Raw genomic sequence first — 25,218 nt, 5'->3', positions numbered from 1 at the left:
CATGCTATCCTTACGGAGCCACGTCAGTTAAGCCTAACGGATGTCAGTGGTATAAATAACAACCAGACACAGACAACCCGAACTCAGTTAGCTTGGTTAATAAACATAGTAGTTTTATGAGAAGCCTGATTGACATTCTGAGACCCCCAGAACCGAATTCAATACAGTAGTTCCAGTTTTATTTGACAAATACAACTGCCACGACACGGCGTAATTCTCGGCTAGAGGGGTCTGTGCATTGCCGGGGCGCGACGTCATTCTCACTCACTCAGCTGTTACAAAGGACATTCACATAGCGTGACGTCACTCGAGAGTATGAAGTCCATTCTAATACTATACAATACGCGTCAGTTCTCGTAGCACCGGGCAACCTGTGTTTGCGACCGTGTGATTGCAGTTAACGGCCGCTCTCCGTCTATTGGCTTCTTTAATCCAGATTTCATCAGTGCGCACAACTTGGACTACTGTTGGTGTTCCTCATGGCTCCTACCGGTGGCACCACACCCAAAAACAAAAATTCTACCCCCAAGCAAAACACTCACTTTGGTTTCGAACAGGGTGGCCCTGTCCGTCATTCCCCCCCACCTTCACCTCTGACAAAAAGGAAGCCTGATTCGCCCCTACAACAGCCCCAGGACCACTGGAAAAAGTCATTCAACCCGTCACCTGCAAACCCCTTCAGCCCCTCAGCCACCCCTTCCTCCCAGACACCAGGCACCAACGTTCAGACATCAAACTCCAATGCGACTGGCGTATCTTCAATAGACAGTGTTCCCGTTTCTCAGACTATCAAGCTAGAGATGCACAGAAAACTGGTATTAGAAATTACTACCCTCGTCGCTAAAGATAAAAACATATCAGAAGAAAGAAAATCCATCCTCTTAGAACTGATGAGCAAATTAGAACAAGTACATGAAGAAACAGTGTCGGAGAACAAATCACTCAACGCCGTAAATAAAATCCTTCAAGATAGAAATCACCATGTCCAATCTGCAACCCCTAGAGAAGACGTATTATACTCCCAGGTTGTATCAACAAAAAAAACAGACAAACAACAACAAATACAGAAAGCCACATCTACCGTAAAGCACACTGTCTTTATGTCCGACAAAGATAGGAAAATGAGTGCTAAGAAGATACAGGAAATCTTGACCACCACAGTAAATCCAGTGAGGGAAAATATCAAAATCAAAAGCATAAGAACCACAAATCAAATGGTGATAGTGGAAACAGCTTCCAGAGAAGGAGCCGAGAAATTAATTAATAATAAAGATCTTCCTAAACACAACATCAAAGTAGAAAACCCTCGAAAAAAGGATCCACTTCTGATCATATATGACGTTCCGGCCAATAAAGACCCAGAGGAATTTTACACAGAATTTTACAGCCTTAATCTCCAAGAATCAATTCCATATGAAGAATACACAAATGATTTCAATGTGAGATTTAAAACAGGACCCCGTAACAGCAACACAGTACATCTAGTTGTACAAACCACAAGTAAAATTAGAAAAATCCTTCTTCGCACAGAAAACGTATATTTACCGTTCCTATCTCTTTTCATCAAAGATTATATCGTGGTTGCACGTTGCCTGAAATGTGGAGATCTGGGCCACGTAGTAAAATACTGCAAAAACAAACCCTTGTGCACCCATTGTGGAAATGAGAATCATGAACGCCAACACTGTGATAAAAAAAACCAACCGAAAACATGCATTCCATGTAAAAACAGGAACAAAACATGCAATAGTAAAGACAACAAAGACTGCCCAACATACACCCTCATGTGGCAAAGACTAGTGGACAAGACAGACTATGGAGAACACCCCTAAAACAAAACGGAAAAGAAATCCACCAAGTAGAAGAAAAAGAAACGCTAAAAGAGCGGCAGCATACCGACTAAAAAAAGCAATCGATTTAGTAAACTCTTCCACGCTAAACCCAGAAGCTCCCCCCTTCATGTACCCATATAGCACATACTTCAATCCCCCAACCCTTCTCGACCTCTCTACTGAACCGTCCAACCTATTGGAGAATATAAAATTCACTACAAACACCCATTCCATCATCAACGACCCTTTTCCAACACCTTCTGCCCCAATTGAGGTAATAAAACCCGCTCTGACACGAACACCTACATCTGACACATCATCTCACACCCCTCTCACATTCAAGAAAATTGAACTCACTGCAGAAGACACACTTGACTTATATGACACCGATCTCGATACTGACTCGGAACCTCCATCACCCTCGCCAGAACACTCATCCCATCCCTCGGATCCGTACCTAATATATAGAAACTTCGAACACAACTTGAAACTTTCACGCCTAGAAGAGAGAGATATTCTCATTACTGCACTGAGACTACTAGTCAGGAAGAAGCATAGCAAGGGCAAAACTATTACCTTCCCCATACCAGAAGCAGTGGACAGGATAACGTTAAAAACTTACAACCTTCCTACCGACACAGAGGAGCTGCTCCGGCTAACCGAGACAGCCTTCGGACGTCGCGGAGAGTCCCTGGTACTTGACGATGTTTACGCGGACTTTGTAAGGGCACACGGGAGAATGGAGTTCATAGCTACAAACGAATGGCCCCGATGCCACCAATTAGTACGGCACTCATAGATAACGACAAGATACGCGTTGCACAGATCAACACCAGAAGAAGCAAGCTTGCAACACTTGAAACAATCAATTACTGCAAAGAGCAATACATTGACATAATTCTCATGCAAGAACCATACACATCCAAAAACAAAATTCCCTACATACCACTCAACGTTCACACAATTCAGGACCGCAATCAAACCATGGCAGCAATAATTAACCTAAACAGAAATCTAACAATCACCAAAATAGCACAATTTTGTGACACACACATAAATTGCGCTCAAATATCTTCCGAGCATGGTTCTTGGATCCTAATAAATAGTTATTTTCAATTCAGCCATGACATAGACCCATATTTGGAAAAAATCGATCTGATCTGCAATGCGTACAAAAACTACAAGATCATAATCACAGCTGACACGAACTCCTCCTCTCCGTGGTGGTACAGCCAAGAAACCGACACCAAGGGGGTAGCCATGGAGGAATTCATTTCTGAGCACAACCTACAAGTCGAAAATCAGCCAGATAATCCCCCCACCTACAGGGGAAGGGCGGGCGCCTCAAGCAACATTGATCTAACACTCACGAATGCAAGGGCCTTGGGCGATGTCCAAAACTGGAAAGTTATAGATCTCGCCACAACAAGCGACCACAACTTAATACTATTCGACTTAATCTACAGGCACCATCAGCTTGAACAGACAAACCAGGAGAACATATTGAACTGGAGAAAAATCGATCATCAAAAATTCCTAGAAAAGCTCATTATCCCTGAACAATTGGACCAACAAAAATCACTCAACACGCTCGCAGAGGAACTCTCTGCAAACATCAGACAAGCAATTGAAAATTCATCACCCAGAAATAACCAAAGGAAAATGAAGAGGAAGCCATGGCCAAAGAAATTAACCAACCTTAAGAAACAAATGCAAAAAGCCAGGAAACTATATCAAAAATCCATCATCGCACAATACAGAAATGCCAACCTCCAGATTTACCGTGCCAAAAAAAAGCAATACGAAACCGAGCTACTAAATTATAAGACACAACAATGGAATATCTTCATCGAAAAACGTCTGGAAATAAATAAATGGGGCACCCCGTATAAAATCGCTACCGGCAAAATAAAAAAACCGCAAACCATTTCCACCTTAATTAATGACGAGAACAACACGAATATGACAAAGGACTTGGAAGAAACCATCAACTTCTTAATGAAGAATCTCATACCAGACGACAAACCTGAAAACGACAGCGAGGAAAATAAGGATACAAGAAAAATCTATCACCAGCCATATCCAGAATCACCAATATTACCTTTCACTACCCAGGAAGTAGAAAACGAAATAAGCAGCATGAAAATGAAGAAGTCCCCGGGACCAGACGGAATTCCTGTGGAAATAATACAAGAAATCACCCCAGTACTTACGCCTTACATTACTCAACTATTTAATGAGTGCCTTGTTCAGAAGATATTCCCAGAAACCTGGAAGGAAGCAAACTTAATAATCATCAAGAAACATCCAAATAAAGATGAAACCAGGGTCAATTCATACAGACCAATATGCCTTCTCAACGTTTTGGGAAAACTCTTCGAGAAACTTATCCTAAAAAGACTCAAAGAATTTCGCCTGCTCAAACCCATATCAGGGATACAATTTGGGTTCACGAAAGGTAAATGCACTGACGATGCATTACGCCTGCTATCGTCTACAATACAAAACACTCCAAACAAGTACATGGTTGGAATCATGGTGGACATCGCCGGGGCATTTGACAACTTGTGGTGGCCCAGCCTTTTTCAAACACTTAAAAATATGAACTGCCCAGGTACACTCTTCCTACTTCTGAAAAGTTATTTCTCTAACAGAAAAATTAGCATCAAATATCCGGATCTACAAATGAGTAAGATCACGTCAAAAGGTTGTCCTCAGGGTTCCATTCTGGGACCCGAGCTTTGGAATACTAACTTGGAGCCTGCGCTTATGAAACTACAAGACCATCCAGACATAGACCAGATCATAGCTTATGCGGATGACATTATCATGCTCACTTCCGGTAACTCAAGAAGGGAAATCGAAGATAAAGCATCCACTGCAATCAATATGCTATCCAATTGGTGTGATCATGCTAAACTCAAAATAGCTTCGGAAAAGACTCATTATATTATCCTTAAGGGGAAGTTACAAAGAAATCCTCAAATCAAACTCAGAGAAAGAAATTTAAAAAGAGTAAGAGAAGCTAAATACCTTGGCATTACTCTTCAAGAGAAGATGTTTTTTAACAGACACATAGCCCTGGCAACAACCCAGGCCGAAACAACTATAAACAGTCTAGCCACATTGAGTTCAGCAAGCTACAACCTTCCACTATCACACATAAAAACATATCTCATTACCATATATAATTCTATTATTTCCTATGGTTCGCCCCTGTGGGCCATGGAAACCAGTAAACAGTACATTAAAAACAGATTGAGATCTTCACAACGCAAAGTGATACTTCGCCTAACGGGTGCATTCAGAACAACCTCAACCCTGGCTCTTCTCATGATTGCGGGCCTACAGCCTATTGAAATCGTTATTAAAACTAGAGCATCAAAGTATTACTTTAGAAATGGACAAGAGGACGAAATCTATAAACTAATTGGAATACGCCCTGCCACGGTACCAGAAATTTACAACCACTTGTTTAGCGTCTGGCAACAGGAATGGACACAAGCTACGCAAGGAAGGAGACTTCACGGCTTCCTTCCAAACATAAAAGAACGACTTTCGATGGACCATTTCCATCCCACGAGAGGTCTCATACATTTCCTAACGGGACACGGTCCCTACGGTCAACACCTAAATAAGCACAACCTCAGACAGACTGATAAATGCCTGAAATGTAAAACCGAGACGGACACACCGGAACATAAAGCCTTCTTTTGCCAGACATCAAACAAACAAATCGAAGATTTAAGACAAAAGCTACCAAACTTCAACACGTACCAGTTAATAAGAAATCCCGAGCACTTTACGTCACTAAACGACTTAACAAACCTGGTGTCGAAAGAGGAACATTCCCTCTTCAAATCCGGCATCACTCACCTCCCCATTCAACCCCTACCTCCGGAATGTAATATACCCCCCAGAAGATCACAAAGAATCCACCTTCGACAAACTCAACAACAGGACATCCCTCCATAGGACTAAGATCACCAAGAGGATAATGAAGCAGAACCTCCCACAGGAACATCAAGAAGGAGACACTAATACAGAAGACAGTGATACGCCAAAACGAAAAAAGGTTACGTCTTCCCGGAGAAAGGCAAAGGATAACACTGCAAGGACTCGACCTAAGAACCAACCGAATTTAACTAAGATTCTTCTTTTTCGTTTCTTTCTTAAATTGTAATCTTACACCCCCTTCTTTATTCTCATTACTAAACACACTGCAAACTTCTCTCACTGATTCTTGACAATTCTCTATATTTCCACTACCGAACGTACTAATGTACCCGATACTTCCCAGGAAATCCCTCCCTACTTCTTCCCTTCCTGATGATGTCCCGGGTACCAACCGTCGTACCGATGTTCATCCCAGTCCGACCAACTCTTGCTGGTCTCCCGCAAGTCTCCTTGCATCAGGTACCACTCCTTCTTTCATATCTCTTCCTACTATTAATACGTACATCTCAAAGCCAATAATACTCTCACTATCTCAAACATAACATACTAGAACATAGACCCTGCTTAACATTCATAGAATCGTGTTAATGTCCATTCCTCATCTCATCCATCAACACTAATGCACACGACACACAATAAAACTTATCCTAAGAAAACATTACCCACCCAATTACACTTTTATGTAACTTCGTATCTGTGATCATAAATAATATTAATGTTAAACACTAACACTTATTTACTTCCTACTATTTCTAACCTTTATCTTAATTTTCTTACCTTGTAGAATGATGTGAAACCAACTTTGTTCAGGAAAACCGAACAAATTTGGTTCTTCACACTGGGACATTCTTGCCAATGTCACAGTGAATTATTGTAATTAAAAAATAATGGAAATCAAGGATGAATCAAAGAAAAGCGGGGGAATCCGTAAAAAATTCACGGAACTGACGCCCTGGGTTAATTTTCAGGTACCAGGGCATAAGCACATACCTCCGAAAGTAGCTTGACTACTTTTATCCGTATACATAAAAAATAATAATCCTTCTATGTAACCATATCTTGTATACTGTTTAGGAAATAAAAATTTATGTTATGTTAGTATGTTATTTTATTATTTGAAAACAGGGCGTTAAGTTGTCGACTTTCGATCTCACCACCAAGGTCCCCGGGTTCAAATCCCAGAGGGGGCATGGGTGTTCTTGTGAGTGTGCTTTCATAAATTGCATTACATCAGCACTCATCCTCATCGTTGCGATTATCCAAAAGTGGAAGATAAGCGACGCTGAATTACATAAATACAGTTCCATCGCCTTTCAGAGTGTCTTCCTTATTTCCAGTTTTTTTGTCAAGATAAAATTTCCAAATGTTAACTTCCTTTTGCCACTTCTCTTATATTCATGTCGCTTTTCCGCTTCTTTATGGCAATAACAACGATGAACGATGGCTAGATGAAATTGATTATGTCGCGTTCATAAAGGCACACTCATACACAGGATTGGAACCCATTCCCACACACACTACCCGTGTGTTTCATGTCGACGCAGAAAGTTTCCACATATTGAAGATTAACTGTTTGCGCAGCTCTGCCAACATAGTCCCCCAATAAAATGAGCTTTAAGCACGGTAAACTTCTGCCGGAGCAGATTGGACCGAAGGAATTGCTAATTCCCACAAGCTCTAAGGCGGGCGTCAAAGGACTTCATTACCCGCGGCTCAGTTGTCGAGGCGTGGCCTTGTCAGCGGATAGGTCACCGCTTCCTCAACTTTCCCCTGCTCACATGCAACCCGTAAAACAGGTTATGGTCCGCTTTATTGATTAATATTGCCGGAGGCTTATGATCGCAGGAAAAGGCGGTGGAAAACGTTGTTCCCGCAACACGCGTTTCGGTCGGAGCAGAATCCTTAACCTTTTACAGTACGTACAATATACAGATACTAAGGATGTATTTAAGCATTAGCAGAAACCAAACCAGAGAAAGCAATGTGATGGCCAGCGCAGTTGATTCGGATGTCAGATGTCGGGTGTCAGATGGAAAACTTTTTTTTATCTTAATAAATTACAATAATCATGAAGCCAAATTTATTTATCTCTTTCCGAATTCGATTTTTGGGGCGGAAATTTTTCTAAAAGTATCCCTGCTCTGGGACCCACACAGCATATAATCGATTGGGATAGAGATAGCAGGAGCGTGGTGCTGGTCACATCACTTTCACTATGGCCAGTTGAGCATCAGTAAGCGCGATCTATTGAGAAGGTAGGAATGCAGGTTCGATCCTCGATAGAAGGCCTTGGCAGCATGAATATGGATTTTTCATATATTTGTAAACATGTGTGTTCGTAAGCAGAAATTACTACTTAAAATAGATTTTTCTTGCAGCTTAAGTCAAGACTTCCATGTCTAATATTCAGTTCCAAGTGGTGCAAACGGTGTAGGGGCAGAGGCGATGGGAAACTAGGAGACAGAATGAGAAAGACAAGATCAAACAAGACTCAAAGCTAGACATGGCGAGAGGGACTAAATGTCAGAAAATGAGACAACGTAACAACAATGCATTTACAACGAATATGTACGTAATCGCAACTATTAATTAATTATCAAGTAAGAAACTTTTTTGAATGACCAATAACATCAATGATTAGGTTCTTCTACGAAAGATCAGAAAAAATTGGTTGTTTTACCTTTTTAAAATTTTCATAATTACAATATCAGTCGTTATTTTTCATGTTTATAAACAGAAATAAATCCTCCTGACAAAAAGTTATAGCAGTGGTGCCAGTTGAAAATATTTTTGAAGGGATTGGAAAGATGGACGGGACCTCCTTTCCAGTTGAAGAATTAAAGGGGGGAGAAAGTACCTTGCCCCTCCCCCCAAAGTCGACGCCTAGGCTGACGAGCAGTCATAAAACAAAGGGCATTACCCTGCTGGAAGAAGCCACTTGATGATGTAGTATTCCCCCAAATTCGCTGACTTCTCCCAATTTTTCACGCAGAATCCAATAAATTTCCAGAACATTCTACTTTAATGCTTTATATAGTATAATGTAAAGTAGAAACATGGAAGTCATGATTTTCTGAGTTTTTTCCATGTTTTTAAAAATACTTTTGTGGAAATCCTTGATTTTTTTAGGTGCTGATGGGTTTCCCTTAATTTTCTAGGTTTTCCAGGCCAATAGGTTTGATTGATTGTTGAATCAGCATGAATATGGATTTTTCATATATTTGTAAACATGTGTGTTCGTAAGCAAAAAGATTTTTCTTGCAACCGAAGTCACGACTTCCATGTTTTTGCTTTACATTATACTGTATAAAGCATTAAAGTAGAATGTTCTGGAAAATTTATTGGACTTTGCCTTTGCCCCGTGACTGCTCGTCACCGTAAGCGTCGACTTTGGGGGGGGGGGGCACTTTCTCCCCCTAAATTCTACAAAGACATTTTTTTGTTTACCTCTTCTTGGGCCACTTTTGGCTAATTTGCGAAGATGGGAATGAGTGATGATATGATTGAATGGACACAAACATCCAGGCCGGGATTCGAAGCAGGGACCGCTGGCGTCGTATGACAATGTGCTCCGACACGGGGGACTGCTTTCCAGGCCAATAGGAATCTTGCGAAGGATACCATATGGGCATAAATGATGCAAAGTTCTCGGTGACGATGATCGAGCAAAGTCTAATGTCCAAACGGCATTCCACCGACGTTCAGCTATTATACACGTTCCGCAACATTGACAGTACAGTCACATATTTTTTCGGAACATCTCCAGCTGATTGAGGCAGTCTAGCGAGCCAGCCTAGGAACTGTGTAGAGCGTGAGCAAGAAGATCAGCGATAGGTTCTGGGTTAAGATGACGTCATCCGCTCTATTGTTGATTGGAAGGTTAGGGAATTATGACTCGCCTACAAGCTGCAAATGAACGTCACGAAAATAAAATAATCACACTCTAGTAGAGCGTTACTGCGCACTTACCATGTTGGTGCGTGAAGAGGCGATGTCGCGGGGACTGGGTCAGTGGCGTGGCGGAGCTGCTGTGCTCGGAGGAGTTGTCCGCCGCGTAGTCGGTTGTGCTGTCTTTCCGCTGCCGGGAGTCCGTCGGGGTATCGCGTAGTTCCTCCTCTCTCCGCCGGGCGGCGCGCCGTTCCTTGCTCCGGCTCCTAGCGAACCGGCACTGGAAAGATAAGGTAAAAATAAAGCCCTTTTTTGTTTACCTCTTATTCATGTGTAAAGAAGCAAGTACCCCTTAGATGCAAAGATGGCAAAACCCTATGACCGCAATGGAAAATGGAAATATCATCATAAACAAACAGTGTCATAATATTTTGCATGCGAATGTCGGATTCACAAGTTACAGTATTCTTTACAGTAGAAGAAATTAATGCAAGAAATTATACAAACAAATAATGAATATCATCAATTGTTTGTACATGTAATTACGAGCATATAAAGCAGTAAATAAATATTGTTTCTGAAAATGTGTTCTTTACTTTTTCTACAAAACTCGGCACGGAGAGGTATGACTATTGCATATGAATATCTATCTGATTTTACGCGACAGCAACGGTACTTACCATCTTGTTCATGACATTTGAATTTTCAGTGTTAAAATCATCCTTGCACTCTCCCTAAGACGTTACAATACTTAAAAAAATAATTAAATACCATCGTCATATGTATCAATCATCTGTATGTATTAATTCGCTGAATGCTAGTAACAATGATTCTTTATTAACATGCAATATTAATTGCACATGCTAGTGTTAGCTATGTGTCGTGATAAAGTAAGATCTGGACGTCATCTTGTCTGAGACGGTCTTAGGAACTCACATTGAAATGGCCTTGAAACAAGTAGAGGCTCCAGAATTCGGAATTTATCAGGGAGTGATTTGATGTATTAAAAGGCGCGAAAGAACAGTTCGTTCGCTTGATGCATCAAATCAAGCGTTACATCTAGAAATATCTGAAAATAACAATATAAAGGGTGTCCCAAGAGTAACGCAGGATTGAAACTCTGCGCCATCCCCTCCCCCCACAGTGCTGGCAGAGTTCTGCGAGGTCACATGATGTAGTAAACACGTTGCGGTTAGTCAATATGGAGCGCTACACGACGGAGAAGCCAGTGACGATCGCTAAAATTCTTTACAAGTCCGGAGAATGTTTCGCTGACACTGTGCAGAAATTACGTGACATTTTCTGTAGGAGAAACGCCACAAATGAAACAACTGTGAAAAGACTATTTGAAAAATTTGAACAAAGAAGTTCGGTTGGAGACAACAAAACAACAGGCTAACCTCGTTTTCAGCCGAAAACATTGCCGCTGTGAGCGACTGTGTGGCAGTCTCCCGAAACCATACTGCGCTGTCGGTCACTGCAACTCGACATTTCAAAAAGCACAATGCAGCCGAGGATATTTGTCAGATATCCTATTTCACATTTAATGGTAATGTTTACCCTTTCGAATAATGTAATAACTTTGCCAACTAATAAATATTTTTTTCTTTTTTTGAATTAAAGCCTGCGTTTTTTCTGGGACATCTTTTACCTTCACCAATATATCCTGCTGAATCCACGAAACAAGGTATTTAATTGGCTATTAATTTCAGAGGGTGACGGTGTACATGTATAATTTTACTTCTAATTCTAAACTGGAAACCTTGTGTCGATTTTCATGTTATCCCCAAATAATAGTGGAAACTTTTTGAACAACCTGTTTTGCAATATTTTACGCATGCGCAGCATCATCGCGCGTCTACTATGTAGAGTTATGTAGAGTTGAGCAGAAGCCAAATTGGTGAGGAAAACTTTCATTGTGTTCTCTCGTCCTGGAGATAAAAGAAGCCGCCAACTCTCGCCAACTTTTCTTTTCTTCCGGCTTCCTGATGTAATCAATATACGGTCGCAGTGGAACAAATCCAATTTCTTCTCTCGAAGGAAACAAAGCGAGATGCGAAATTTTCGAAACACTGCGGGCTCGCTAGGCCACTTGCAAGTTAATAAATTGGTGCTTTTTCGTTTAGATGTCACTTTTCTGTCCCTTTTCTGTCCCTTTTCTGAAAAAGTCTTAGGCACAACAATACGTCCAGAATGTAAGCAGAACGCGAATGTTTAAATAGTATACTGGATCTTATTTGTAGATGCATTTCGGAAATGTTGTCGTTTTGTAATCAAGGGTTCTCGGGTTCGATTCCCAGTAGAGGCACATTTCACAGCAGTTGGTATCAAACTGTAGGTCCAATCTCTTGAAAGAAATATTTTTTTTTTGGGGGGGGGGCAAACATTACGTTACCTTTGATCTTGCTTTGAGTTCACTTTATGCACAGAGAGCATATCAGGACTGGACCTATAGTTTAAAGTGGGATCCGAACTACTGTGTGCAAATATCTAACACCTGATCTCGTACTTCCTGCTTTTACTATACGCCATGAACTTCAGAAGCTGTTGCACTTACAAGCTACAAACTTAGACTGCGTTTACGGCGAATTTGATGCGTAAGAGCAGTAATTAATTAATAATTAAACAAGGGATTTGTCTCAGTAGGCTGAAATATGTAGAAATACGTGCGAAGTAGTACACAATCATCAGATAAATTTAGTTATACATATTTTGTAAATTTGTTATTTGACACGCACCTTCTGCCTTTAGGGCTTTATGTTAGTCTGGTTACAAGCATTTTATCGGACTTCTCAAAGGCTTCTTAGGGTTAGTAGGTCCATGCCCTTGCTTGGTCTGTAGTGCAGGATTTATTTTTAATTATCACCTATGTAGGTTTGAAATGAAAGATCATTAAGATATTTTACTCGGAGATTTATTTGAACTTCCGATGATATACAAACACTTTTCAAACAGACAATTCACCCGATACAACTTGTAGACCTAAACCTATTAGTTGTACCTAGGTTTATAACCCTGGTCATTTTGAAGATGCAGGAGAACGCCTTATTCAGAGTTGGGTTTGTGGAATATCTGCCAAATGGAACACAAGTACACCAGTCAATCCGAAGATTGAAGCAAGATATTACCCAACGTCCCCTGAACCATCAGCCTTTCGGCGACCAGGAGAATGTCCCGAAGGCTTACAAAAGTCTAGCTCTTTTATATCATAATTTTGTTTACAATTTACCATGGTTACTACATAGTTGTTTTATATTTCCATAGTTTCAGCATTTTCTCAGATTTAGGTTAAACAATTCATTACCTATTGTAACATTAACAATAACATTTTTATGGAAAGAAATCTAACAATCTTTAGAGAAAAGTTTCAACACTAATTCTTAACAACATAGATTTTTATAACATAGACTGAATAGTTTAGTGCTTAAAAGGCATGTGTTGACAGGGGCGACACATATTGTATTATATTATTACGAGTTTGACAACCTGTTTTAAAACTACTCATCTGTGTATTTCTTTCAATGCACGATTCTCACTGCATTGGGTCCTATCCATTTCCTTCACGTGAGAGTCCATTCATCAATTGCATCATGCCATCACTTATCCGCAGCTTCGCAATTAGCCAAAAGTGACACAAAAGCGAAGTAAAATAAAGCAAATAAAAAAGAAACACTTCCTTCACCTCGTATTTTAAAATTTAGTAAAAAACTACTTCCATTACTTCTGGTTTATGAAATAATGAAAATGAGTTGTCATGAAAATTCTCTTAAGACTGTATATTGTCAAGTATAGCTTTAATAGAATTTTAAATGTCCATTTATTTAAGTGTTTTATAGTTCCGTAAGATTTTTCAGCTAAAATTAGATTTATTTAAGTTTTTTATATATTCGAAAGTATATTCCCGCTAATTTTACATATTATTTACATTAATTTAATTTTTGAAAAAGTTTGGTGATAGCTGTACTACGCAATTCGTAAATGCTTGCGCCCGAGTTTTTATGATGACGTTTCTTACAAAAATAAAAGTGAACTTAATAAAAACTTAATAATATAATTAATATAAAATGACACACAATGAAGAAACATGTTATGCAAGGAGCACAATGTAGCAAAACAACGCATATATCTATTAATATTCCACATGGAAGTATTTGTCACTTTTCCCAAAATATCACGTTGTAATTTCAGGTACAGTGCTGCAAAGAAACTCACTCAAAATTTGTAAATTAGAATTCAATTTAGGCTATTTGAAAACCTTAAATTGAAATGCAGTTGACATTGTAATAGCGAGTAAGAATGAGCAAGCCGAAATATTTTTAAACATCACAATGTTCAAGAGGCAGAGCTATCTAGTGAAAACTGCTGACAGCTGAACATTTTCTGCAGATGAACGTTTCCCGCAGTTTGCTATCTAAAGATGCGAGTTGTCGTTGAGAAAGCAACCACGGGGTTCTCTTGAAAGCTTTTCTCGTCTCTATGTCTCAAGGCTTACAGTTATGTGTACGAGGTTTGATCAAAAGTATCTGAATGGTGTCTTTAAAACACCGATATAATCTTTCATGGTGTGCAGAGGACATTAAAGTAAACAACATTTCTTTGTTACATTCACGGTTGCTACAGACATTTTTTTTGTCAGAAAACGTACTACAAATTTGTATAAGCGAGAGAACGCCATGGTAACAGTATCATACCAGCAGAGCCATACCAGCTCATCCATATGGATCACCCTATCACCATGTGTAACGAATTACACATACTTATTATATTTTATGTTTTTGCACTAGAGAAACACTTTTGTCCATACTCAGATTACATAGGGTGCCCATGCATTGATTGCTTTTGTGGTCCTACTGTACCGTACTAAATATTTTGTCATTTTCATACAGCAAAGAAATAATGTCAGTGTCAAATCTAAGTGTGTCACTCATGGTTGCATGCATGCAGACTAAAATTACTGTTTATCTAGCTTTCCTGCGCTGAAATGAGACTTCAACCAGAATTTTTCTTTTTTCTTTCAGAAAAGTTGTTGGCGTTGATGTCATCAACACGTGGAAAGAAAGTTAGGTCTTCACACACAAACCTAAAATCATTGACACAACAGCTCTTTTAGAGTCAAGCCTTCACAGTGGGTTATCATTGGGTGACAGGTCATTAACGCATCCCATCGCCGTTGTCATAAGGCTTGCTGGACAGGAGTCCGCAAAATGTTTTCAAGCAGCTCCTCCATTGCACTCGACGGGACCGTCGCAAATGCGAGGGCGCTAACCATTAGAGTACATGGGACACACACACAATATATATATATATATATATATATATATATATATATATATATATATGTATATACTACCGACAAAAAGTTTAAGACCACCAGGAAAAAGTGCCAAAAATCAGTAGAAATATATGTATTTCGTAATTAATGTACAAGAAACAGATGTAAGAATCTGCTTGACAATGTACAAACATAACATAGGTACATCCACTATACATACTAATGTCATCTCATATTTTGCTTTGATCAATATGTCCGCCATGGGCCTTAATGACAGCAGCGCAAACACGTGGCATGGGCTCCAATAGTTTTTCCAGATAGGATGGTTGAATGTTACGCCAGGCATCGTTCATGACTTCCCATAGCTGTTGAGTGTTGCTGGGTACCTTCTTCCTGATGTCCCTATCGATTTGGTCCCATAGCACTTCAATTGGTGAAAGATCAGCAGACTGTGGTGGCCACGTCATGAGAACTAATGTCCCTTCTGTTGCCTTGCGGTCCAAATACCACGTGCACAATTTGGATGCATGTTTGGGATCATTATCTTGTTGAAAAATAAACCCATTGCCAACAAGACGACGACCAGAGGGAATGGCATGGTGCACCAATATCTGATGATACCCTTCTTTTATCAATGTTCCCTGAATTTTATGAAGGTTCCTCGTCTGGTTTCCGGCAAAACATCCCCACACCATTACACTTCCACCCCCATGTTTCACTGTGGGAACAAGACACTCTTCTTTCATTCTCTCGCCGACCTTTCGACGCACAAAGGTTCACCTATTGCTGCCAAATAATTCATATTTGGATTCGTCGGTCCAGAGTACCCGTTTCCAGTTATCCACAGTCCAACCTTGGTGCGTTTTAGCCCAGGCCAATCGTTTCGTCTTGTTCACACGTATAACAATCGCTTTCTAGCAGCTACTCTGCCATGCAGCCCTTCTTCACGCAACCTATTCTTCACCGTTGACACAGACACAGGCTTCACTCTGCTGTTATTCAGGGAAGCAGCGATGACTGGTGCTGTTAGGTGCCTGTTCCGTTTGCTAGTTACTGTAATATATCTATCGTCAGCTGCAGACGTTACACTATCTCTTCCACTACGTGCACGATCAGCATGACTGTTGGTTTTACGGTATCTGTCCAATGTACAATGAACACCAGTCTTGGAAATATTTAGTTTTCTTGCTATTTCGCGTTCCTAATAACCTTCATTTTTCAGTGCACATATCACAGCACGCTTTTCAACCAAAATCGTCTGTTCCCCACGATGACGGGCCATTTCACTCAGCTCCACTTACCTTGCACACGTCACACACAATAATGGTCTCGCAATGTCGCCTGCATGAAAAGCAACTGACCCTGAGCCACTGATAAGGATGCGCAGGAGACTCGCTACCGTACTGACCGGTTTCACGCACACAGCTGCAATGTTGCCAGCTTCAGCAACGTTTTTGTCACTTTCTATTTTGCCAACCACATGCTACATATTCGGAAAAAAATTGGTTTCGCGTCTTGCGAGGATCAAAGTAGACTACATTGCATTTTCCATGCGTATCATCGTCACGTCTTTCTTGGACAGGAACCGTTGGTTCCACACAACACTCCATACTGATTTTTTGACCGTTTTTCGTTTGTGTAATTTCTGTATCACGTGTGTCATTAAATCAGAATAATAAATATGTCATTATAATTTTTTGCACTGTTGCTATCCGAATTTTATAATCTGCAGCGATATGGTAGATTCGACCATATATTACTCGTAGAATGTATTGCATAGTTAGTCATGCTCTTACCAGTTGAGCCTTCTTTAGGAATGCCAGTCTGGCATAAGAATTCATTATTTTTAATCAAATATTAATTAATTAAGAACTTTAATGTTTTAAGATCACATTCCAAAATGTGTAGCTTAACTAAGTTGGATTCATATCTTAGAGAATATTTGCCCCAAAAAATCTGTCTACTGAGGAAAAGAGTCTGGCGCCTAAGTTAGTGAATTAGTTTTAGTTGTGTCGTCCTCTCTCTCTCTCCATATATATATATATATATATATATATATATATATATATATATATATATATATATATATATATATACACACACACACACACACACATACATACATTTTATGCTCACAGTGCCTGTAAACAGAGCAAAAAGTGTGAATTGAAAAGAGGAAAAACTTCTCCAATCGCATGGAGGCTGAGTGGGCCGTCTTCTTTCATCCACCATCCCAAGCGCCAGTCGATGTCCCCCTCCTTCTTCCCCGTAACCTTCCGCTCTGGCCTCTCAAGTCTCAACAGGCAGGCAAATGAATCGCCCTCGTATTTGCGTCTCGCTCAGTCAAGTACAATATCGCGTTTCCTTAATACCGTTTCCTTGTTTGTGTAAGAGTACCTCACCGGGTGGGAGAGAGAGAGAGTTTGAAGGGAGAGAAGGGGAGATACAGAAGGTTTTCCTTGCGGCTTTCGAGTTGGGAATAAATATTTTCTTCAGTCTCAGTCAATTCATTATTACGTGGTTATTTGGTTTACTTAACGGTCCCGTTGAAGCAGTGTTTCCAAATGGATTACAAAGGGACCATGTTACTTTGCTTGCGTTGACTTGATAAATTCTTACTGTCGGATTAAAAATTATAGATCCTCGAGTTTGGACTCCTATTACAAATTAACCAGTAGACCTACATGAAAACAAAATGCATCAAAATTTAGCTTATTCAATTCTGCGTTAATCTACGGTAAAAAGAAAATATTTCGAGTAGGATACCTTCTATTTTTTATCGTCGTGAAAACAAAAAAGTGCCGCTTTTTCTATTTTTGCAAACGATCTCTTTGAAATCTATAAATAATAAACGGGTGGTCCCATCGTGATAAAATTAATATGGTGCAGACACAATGGTTTCAAACACAGTTCTTAAGTATCAGATTTTCAAATTTTGTCAAAAAATCGTTCTGTCTGCACCACACTAAAATTTTATCACGATTTTTATTTATATATTTTTATTTATAGAATATCAAAGAGAGCGATCGTTTGCAAAACTCAAAAAAGCGGCTCTTTTATTGTTTTCACGACGATACAAATAGGTATCCTACTCGTGAAAAATAGGTTACCATAGATTAACGCAGAATTGAATAAGCCAAATTTTATGTATTTTGTTTCTATGTAGGTCTACTGGTTAATTTTTAATTGGAGTCCAAACTCGAGGATCAATTTTTCATCCGACAGTCAATTTGTTCATTAGAACAAATATTGATTTTTGCAAATGAAGGCTGTTAATTTTAGTTTTCCTTGCAAACAGCTTACTTCATGGCCGACATTGTTGTAAAAATACACTAGGATTGGGCAGAAATTTTCGGATCCGGGTTACTCGGTCCTGAAAATAGCTGGATTCTGATACAGATCCGAGTGCCCGGTTAATTCAGGATCCGGATCAGGCTATCCCCAATACATACACATGTGTGTGTTGGGAGTGCAGCTTACGTATGTAGTAGACTCGCGATTATCCGAGCTAATTGGGACTGAGACTACCTCGGATACGGAAAAACTCGGATAATACGGAGATACTGTGCTAATAGGTCGTAAATGACGAAACAACACTTTAAACTGTATAGTAATTATTTATTACTAGTACAACATAAATGAGAAGATTTTTTTTTTTTCAAAAAGTCTTTCATAGTTTTTTTGGACTAACCTCTTTCCTCTCTTGGACGCTGCGATGTAACGCCAACGCTGTAGGGAGAGTAGATCAAGCGACGTAGATTCTTGTTGCTCTTCAGTGTAGGCTATAGCAGCTTCGATTGCTTTTAGTCCGTCAGAATATGATAATGTGACAATCGGATACACCGACAATGTAACGAACACGTGCAGGGTGGATGGTGACTTGACTCCAACTTACTATTTTTTTTTATAGTAAACAAACAGGGGGTGCGTTATGAAGCGTGATGTTTTCCAACCACTCCCTCGGTTAACCCGGAGCCTCGGTTAATCCCGAGTCTACTGTATATGCTTCACCTGGCATTTCTTAGATGTTCGTATTGCATGTAAGTAAGTAAGACGTTTATTCTTGTGTAAAGAAATAGTAAGACAATACTTTTGGAACGGATGTAAAGTAACTTGTACCGGGTTACTGCAAGTAGTAGCCACGTTGCCCATATACTGATTTTAGTTTATTTGGTAAATTTTAGTTTTTCAGCTTTTTTTAAACGACTTAAAATAAACAGGGACTAGATTAAACAACAAGCTTAATGAAACACACCTAATCTGCATACATAATTGATTTGGTTTTATTTTACTTCCCATTTCTGCCATTTCATCGCGAAGATGAAAATGAGTTACGATATGATGAAATTGATGAAGGGACACTCGCAAAGAATACCCATGACCCGGTTGGGATTCGAACCCGGGACCCCTGGCGTCGTAGCGTGCTGCGTTAACCACTCCGCCACGGAAGTCGGCACATGAGAAAGTAAGTGCAACGTGAAACACGACTTTGCAACTGTAAAAATAAATAAAAAGCACAGGGGAATTCGTGGTCTACGCTTTTGATCTGTTGAAAGGTTTACTTGGAATTAAGAGGGAATCATTTTAGGATGCAATTTTTAATGGTGCTCAATGTTTCGTTTAGTGCCTGAGGAAGAGTGGCGAGCACAACTGTGGCACCTCTTGTCATTTCTGGAACTACAACAGCCCCCAGCATCCATAGACTTCAACGTGAGCCCTCTAGCGATCATTTCTGCAAACATACGCGGTATTCAAGCATCTGCCGCGAAATAATGAACACCCTTCGTACTTCTGAAAAGCTGACGAGTGTTGGCACAAAGTTACCATGTTGTGTACATTGTTGCTTACCCTATTGTTAGGGTACTTTATTGGCTAGCATTGTCCGTATCATGGCGACTTCCAAGATAACATGTTTTCCTACTCCGGCTCTCTCAGAATCTCAGAAGAAAGGAAAAGAAAGCCATAAATCTCGAGTTGCGTGCTCAGAGGAAACTCATTACTCGAAATGTGCTCCCGCGTGCCTGGGACTGTTCATTAAGGTTGGTGGTTGCGAACTGTCAAAACAAGTGTAAAGAGAGTCGGAGACAAACGCTCCATGCAACAGCTGCGGCGGCTCACACAACTTCCGTTTCAGACCTTTTAAAATATTCTGCAGTCGAAGTGCTGAAACTGTTTTAAAATGCAGCATTCAAGACGAGCATGTGGGAATTTCCAATTTTCTAAAAGAAAGCCTGCCTCTGCAATTCTGAAGCATTTTATCAAAATGCGGTGCTAACGGTGTGCTTGCATTGGTTTTGCACTAAAACGTTCCGAAAGTTTTCTAAAGCAGTATGTAAGGGAGAGTAAAATCAAAACCTTCATTTGTTTTTGTTTGTCTTGCATAAGTTTGCTGCATTCTAGCACACATCTATTGCTGATCTACACAGATTTTTATATATATTAAGAAGAATAAGTCTTTGGGGTCCACGTACAGTCACTTATCAGTAGACCTCGGATTTTAGATTTATAACCTATTTTTTCCTTTGCAGGTAAATAAGAAATAAGTTATGTCTGTTTCATTAAAACTGACGAAGTTTTATGTTGCCTAAAATAACCTATTTTGCTTGCTAGCTTGCTAGAACCTATTTTAGGTTTCAGTGCCTAAATTAAACTTCTTTTATGTTTTTATATATTTTTTTTAGGTTTTACAGGATTTTTACATCTCTCAGAGGTATTTAGTTGGTTTGGTAACGAAACAATTCAATGACTGGGGTGTTTGAAACATGTTTTCTGTCGACCCCCACTCCCTCCGAAACTATGATGTTTTTCAATGCTCTAAGCAAAATGTCTTGATGCTACTGTTACCTGCACACAGTGAAGGCGTTTGGAGAGGACAGTTCCTCCCTACTTTTTGACCCCCATTATGGATCCTTAATGCTAAGCCTTGTCCATTAAGCCGAAGTAAACTGTCCTTGCTCCCCCTCCCCACTTCTGGCACCCAATCGCCTCTGATGCCTGAACAGTCCAAAGTGCTAACTTCTGATCCGTGTGGTCTTACTAACTTTCGCGTTAGTTCAGTCCTTTTGTAGCATTCACACCTTGCGAAGTAACATCTTTTCACCACTGACTATGTTTCAGTTGAAAGTTATTTAAAACATAAAATAAAACATCTGCTTGTACCTTTTTCCATGTTTTACCAAAATTCATGCTTAATTCCCAGAGCCAATAATTCACGCATAATTCTAGGAATTCAAAGAATTCCCGATGAGTAGCCTCCCTGATATTGTGCAGTAAGTTATGCATACGTAATTAATTTTTCATACCAACAAGTAACTTTTGCTAACAGCACAAGTATAGTAATACGATAATTTGTGGATACAAATGAAAATCTGGTTAGAAAATTAACATTTGGTTGTCATGTAGACGTCTATACCTACTAAAATTTCTTACAGTTCTTGTGAATTTTGTTAACGATTCCATCTAATCAGTAATCAGAAATTGTGTACCATTTAAGTTTTTTTTAACCTATATTTTAGGATTTTTCGAGCCTAATTTAATATTTTTAAAACCTATTTCAGAATTTTTAGAACCTATTTTAGGATTTTTGGAGCCTATTTTAGGAACCTAAAAGCACTCTCTTTAGAATCTAAAAAAATCCGAAGTATACTTATGAGCCACTGCGAAAGCCTTTCCACCCATCTGCCTGCAAACTGAGGCCATTGTCGAAGTTTCTCCTCCAAACTTGCTGGTATGGTAAGTATGCACAGAGATATCGAATTTTCATTTGCGGAGAGATTTCTGTTAGTTTTAGGCTGACAGAGGGCAAGAAACCACTCCTCTTCACTGGTTCAAGTGTATATAGGAAGCGCCATCTTTAAAATAACAAAAGTGGTGATTTGCAGCTCATTTGATTAGTGCTGCAGCCTTGAGGTCGTTTTTTCGATACTTAATGTAAATTTGAGCTGTATACAGTCTGCTCTAAAATTTGTATTGGACATTCGAGATTTTCATTTGACTCTTGTAGTAATTAGCCCATTCAAACTTAGATAAATTTGGTAAAAATCAAACGAGGTTGATATTTGACCATATCAATTTTGGAGCTCTTACCGGGGATAGAACCTGAGACAGCTCGTACTAAATACAAGAGCACTAAACGTTCGGCTACCCGATGAAGTTGAAGTTTATTCTTTTCGTAGTTCAAGTATATCTTGCGGTACATCATCAAATTGGATGAGAGGTCGATATTAAATTTAATTTCATCTATTGCAATACATAGCTCTCTGTATTTATTAACTAAATTAGGTGAATGTAGGTGATATCAAAAGAAAGTTGAAGTCAAGCTGAAGCTAAATATGGAAACTGCAATTTGATATTTGCTACCTTCAGATTCTTTCATTTTAAAATTGATTTATTTCTGTTCTAATAAATGGATCATGGCAATATAGTAGACACAAGAATGAAAGGCTGAAGCATTTGAAGTAAATTAGGTTTCACTTGTCCTCCTCGAATAATTGCAGGGGGGTCAAATCATTCTTAAGCATAGAACATCAACATAATGACCGATGACGAGTAATTAGGTCAATGGGTTATTAGGTATTAATATTTCATTCCCGCCATCCTTTCCAGGAACTTGGTATGTCCAACGGCAAAGGAGTAGAAGGCAACACAGTGCGTTGTGCTAACTACAACCGCCATCTGCATCGTACCTAATATGTTTCATTATAATGTATAAATACATGTACGTGTACTTTTAGAATAAATACCTTATTCAAATCTTTCTTCATACGCATTATATACAGTCAACGAAAAAAAAAAACGCGACACCTACATCCAGAAATGCTTGCTTCCCTGCAAGGCGTTTTGCGTGTTGCCTAACTCTACGACGACAAGTGGGTTTTAATAGCAAATGTTCGAATGGAAACTTCTAACACCGCCGTAGAGTTAGGCAACACACATAACACCTTGCAGGGAAGCGAGAATTTAAGGATCTAGGTGTACGGTGATTTTTATTACCGGTGACTATGTATTAAAAGTTTGACAAATAAGTGAATAAATATACCTGATTTATTCTTAAAGTTGTTTATGTTGTGGTAATTTTGCTAAGGTTTAGGTTTGTAGATGCCAGCTTTTTACAGAATGACCGAAAATTCCGAATGCAGTTATTAGACAACTCATTGTTGAAAAAACTATACTTGTTTTTCAGTATGTGCATAAATGCTGCACGGGGACGATAAAACCATTAATAATGATAGCCTTAGTGAACGCCAGGAAATCCCAATTAAATGCAGAGTGCAACCCACTGCGCACAAAATTTCGTGAATTCGCATTGGGAGGCGTGCTATGCAGTCACGCACAAATGATCAACATTAATTACCAGACATGCAAACGCATGCAATCGATATAGTAAAAACAAATCGAAAAAATCACGGCAGTAATTTCAATAAACATTCGAGGTGGAATCCTATTAGTACGAGGTTGCTTGAAATTCTTAAAATAAATTTCCTCAGTTTTGCACACAAACAGTTAACATTAAATATATTAGCCTCGTGAAAAGTAAATAGTAACTGCTACAAATTCAGTATATCATGGAGGATTCTAGACCGCGAAGGTAACAACTTCAACAATTCAGTATCTATTCTTTATTTCGAATATGAACCTATCCTGACCTTTTATGACCACTAATATTTGTTACAAGCCACAATATACTGTTGGGGGGGGGGGGGATCTATTCACACTGGAGATAGATGGGACAGAGTGAACTTGCCCCTGGTGAGGTGCTTTGCTGCCTTGCTACAGGATAATGTTCGGGTTGGACTCCCTTCTACTCCTAAAAATAAAAGCAAAGTACGCCTGTACTTCGCAATATTCCCTCCCACCCCCTGTAACTCACTCACCCACGTTTTCCCTCCAACAACAAAAATAACAGTGTCCTTTAACACCCTCCTTTCCTATTACGATTTTACGACGGCGCGTAAGGTATTTTACGATGGACGATTGAGCAACGTCCCAAACGGTCGTTATTACTAAGCGCTCGCTCTTAGACGTATTTAGTTTAATCACCATAAGCTTGAATTTTGCTTATAGCACCTTCTTCACCTGTCCTTACTTCATAGACATAAATGCGACCTGTTGCATCCAAAGGCCCCCCGGTTCATTTACGACGAGGGCAGTGTTACAGATGTAACTTTAAACTGTAAGTCCAGCTTAGGAGTGGACTTAGTCTTAAAGTTTACAAAAAAGAAAGAAACTATTGGAGTTGTTAGACGTTGTATAATAGGTGGGTTTCATGTAACGTCAGGATTCGCACCACCTCTATGTTCGCGGCCAAGTTATTTGTCGTCTGCAACTAAATACCCACCGCGTAGCGTTCGTTACACCTACGGCAACTGCACGTTTGTTGTTAGTACTGTGTAAAATGTCGGTAACATTGCATAAAATTAATGACAATATTGTGCCATCTGGAAATAGTGGTAGTTTTCATGTTTTCAAGCTCTTTGCGCAGTCGATAGAAAAAGATATGGAGAAAAAAGCTGTTTTGCGGTGTATATCCATATCAACTGGACGATAACGAAATGAAAAGGGGCCTAAACCTTTGGCCAATTCTAGTTCACTTGTGTTTATTTACTTGACCCAGCTACGTGGAATCAATTTATTTACGTGTTTAATAGTGGTGCGGATTCTGTTTGAAATATTTACATCCACTACAGATTAACTAAGATTTCCAAGTCTCTGCCATTATCTCTTTAAGGTTTGTTCAAGGGCTGTAATGTAATTAGTAATTTCACTCCTTGCTTTAACAATTTCGGATATGCCGGTCTCCGTGACGCAGTGATTTTTTTCTCTGACAGTACGCAAAGCTTAACTAATAAAAATTAATAACAGTTTGTGTTAACGAACGAAATATAAATAATCAAATAGTACAAACGTGCAATTATCAAGATGAATTTAACTTTGAATGTTATCATTTTTATCGTCAAACGTATCGGAAGTATCAGCACCTTTCTACCAAAAAAACAACAACAACGAAACACTATTGCTAGTATGATTAAATACTCCCGTTCGATCCATTTGTACTAAAAGTACAAACACACGAAAACTTACCCGACAGGAAATGTTCGTTACACACTCTGTAATGTTTGCTTTCTTCATTAATGTTGGCGCGATTTATTCTCGCCAATCTTCTGATCAAGTTCCGTGCAGTAAAGCGCACCTTCTGTTCTTCCTAGGAAACTTCGAGGATAAACGTGAGTTTCTGTTAAACAACCGAATACTGCACAATGTACCATCGGT

At 39.4% G+C, this 25,218-nt stretch overlaps 1 protein-coding gene across 13 annotated transcripts in view; it reads right to left on the bottom strand.

The window, feature by feature from the left end:
• Mctp (multiple C2 domain and transmembrane region protein) overlaps positions 1-25,218 on the bottom strand; it is a 544,727-nt gene that overhangs the window by 226,560 nt on the left and 292,949 nt on the right. For all 13 annotated transcript variants that reach the window (XR_014443766.1, XR_014443765.1, XM_083140853.1 and 10 more), the window contains exon 3: positions 9,759-9,957. Coding sequence is in view for 11 of the 13 variants with exons in the window: in XM_083140853.1 (XP_082996979.1) it covers positions 9,759-9,957 (199 nt within the window). In the remaining 2 variants the exon portion in view is untranslated. The remainder of the gene's footprint in view (positions 1-9,758; positions 9,958-25,218) is intronic.

Source organism: Lepisma saccharinum, chromosome 1 (genome assembly GCF_977018435.1).
Source record: "Lepisma saccharinum chromosome 1, izLepSacc3.1, whole genome shotgun sequence".
In the NCBI taxonomy this organism is placed as follows: domain Eukaryota; kingdom Metazoa; phylum Arthropoda; class Insecta; order Zygentoma; family Lepismatidae; genus Lepisma; species Lepisma saccharinum.
Note: the sequence above shows the minus strand (reverse complement) of the source record. Positions and strands in the feature narration are given on the sequence as shown.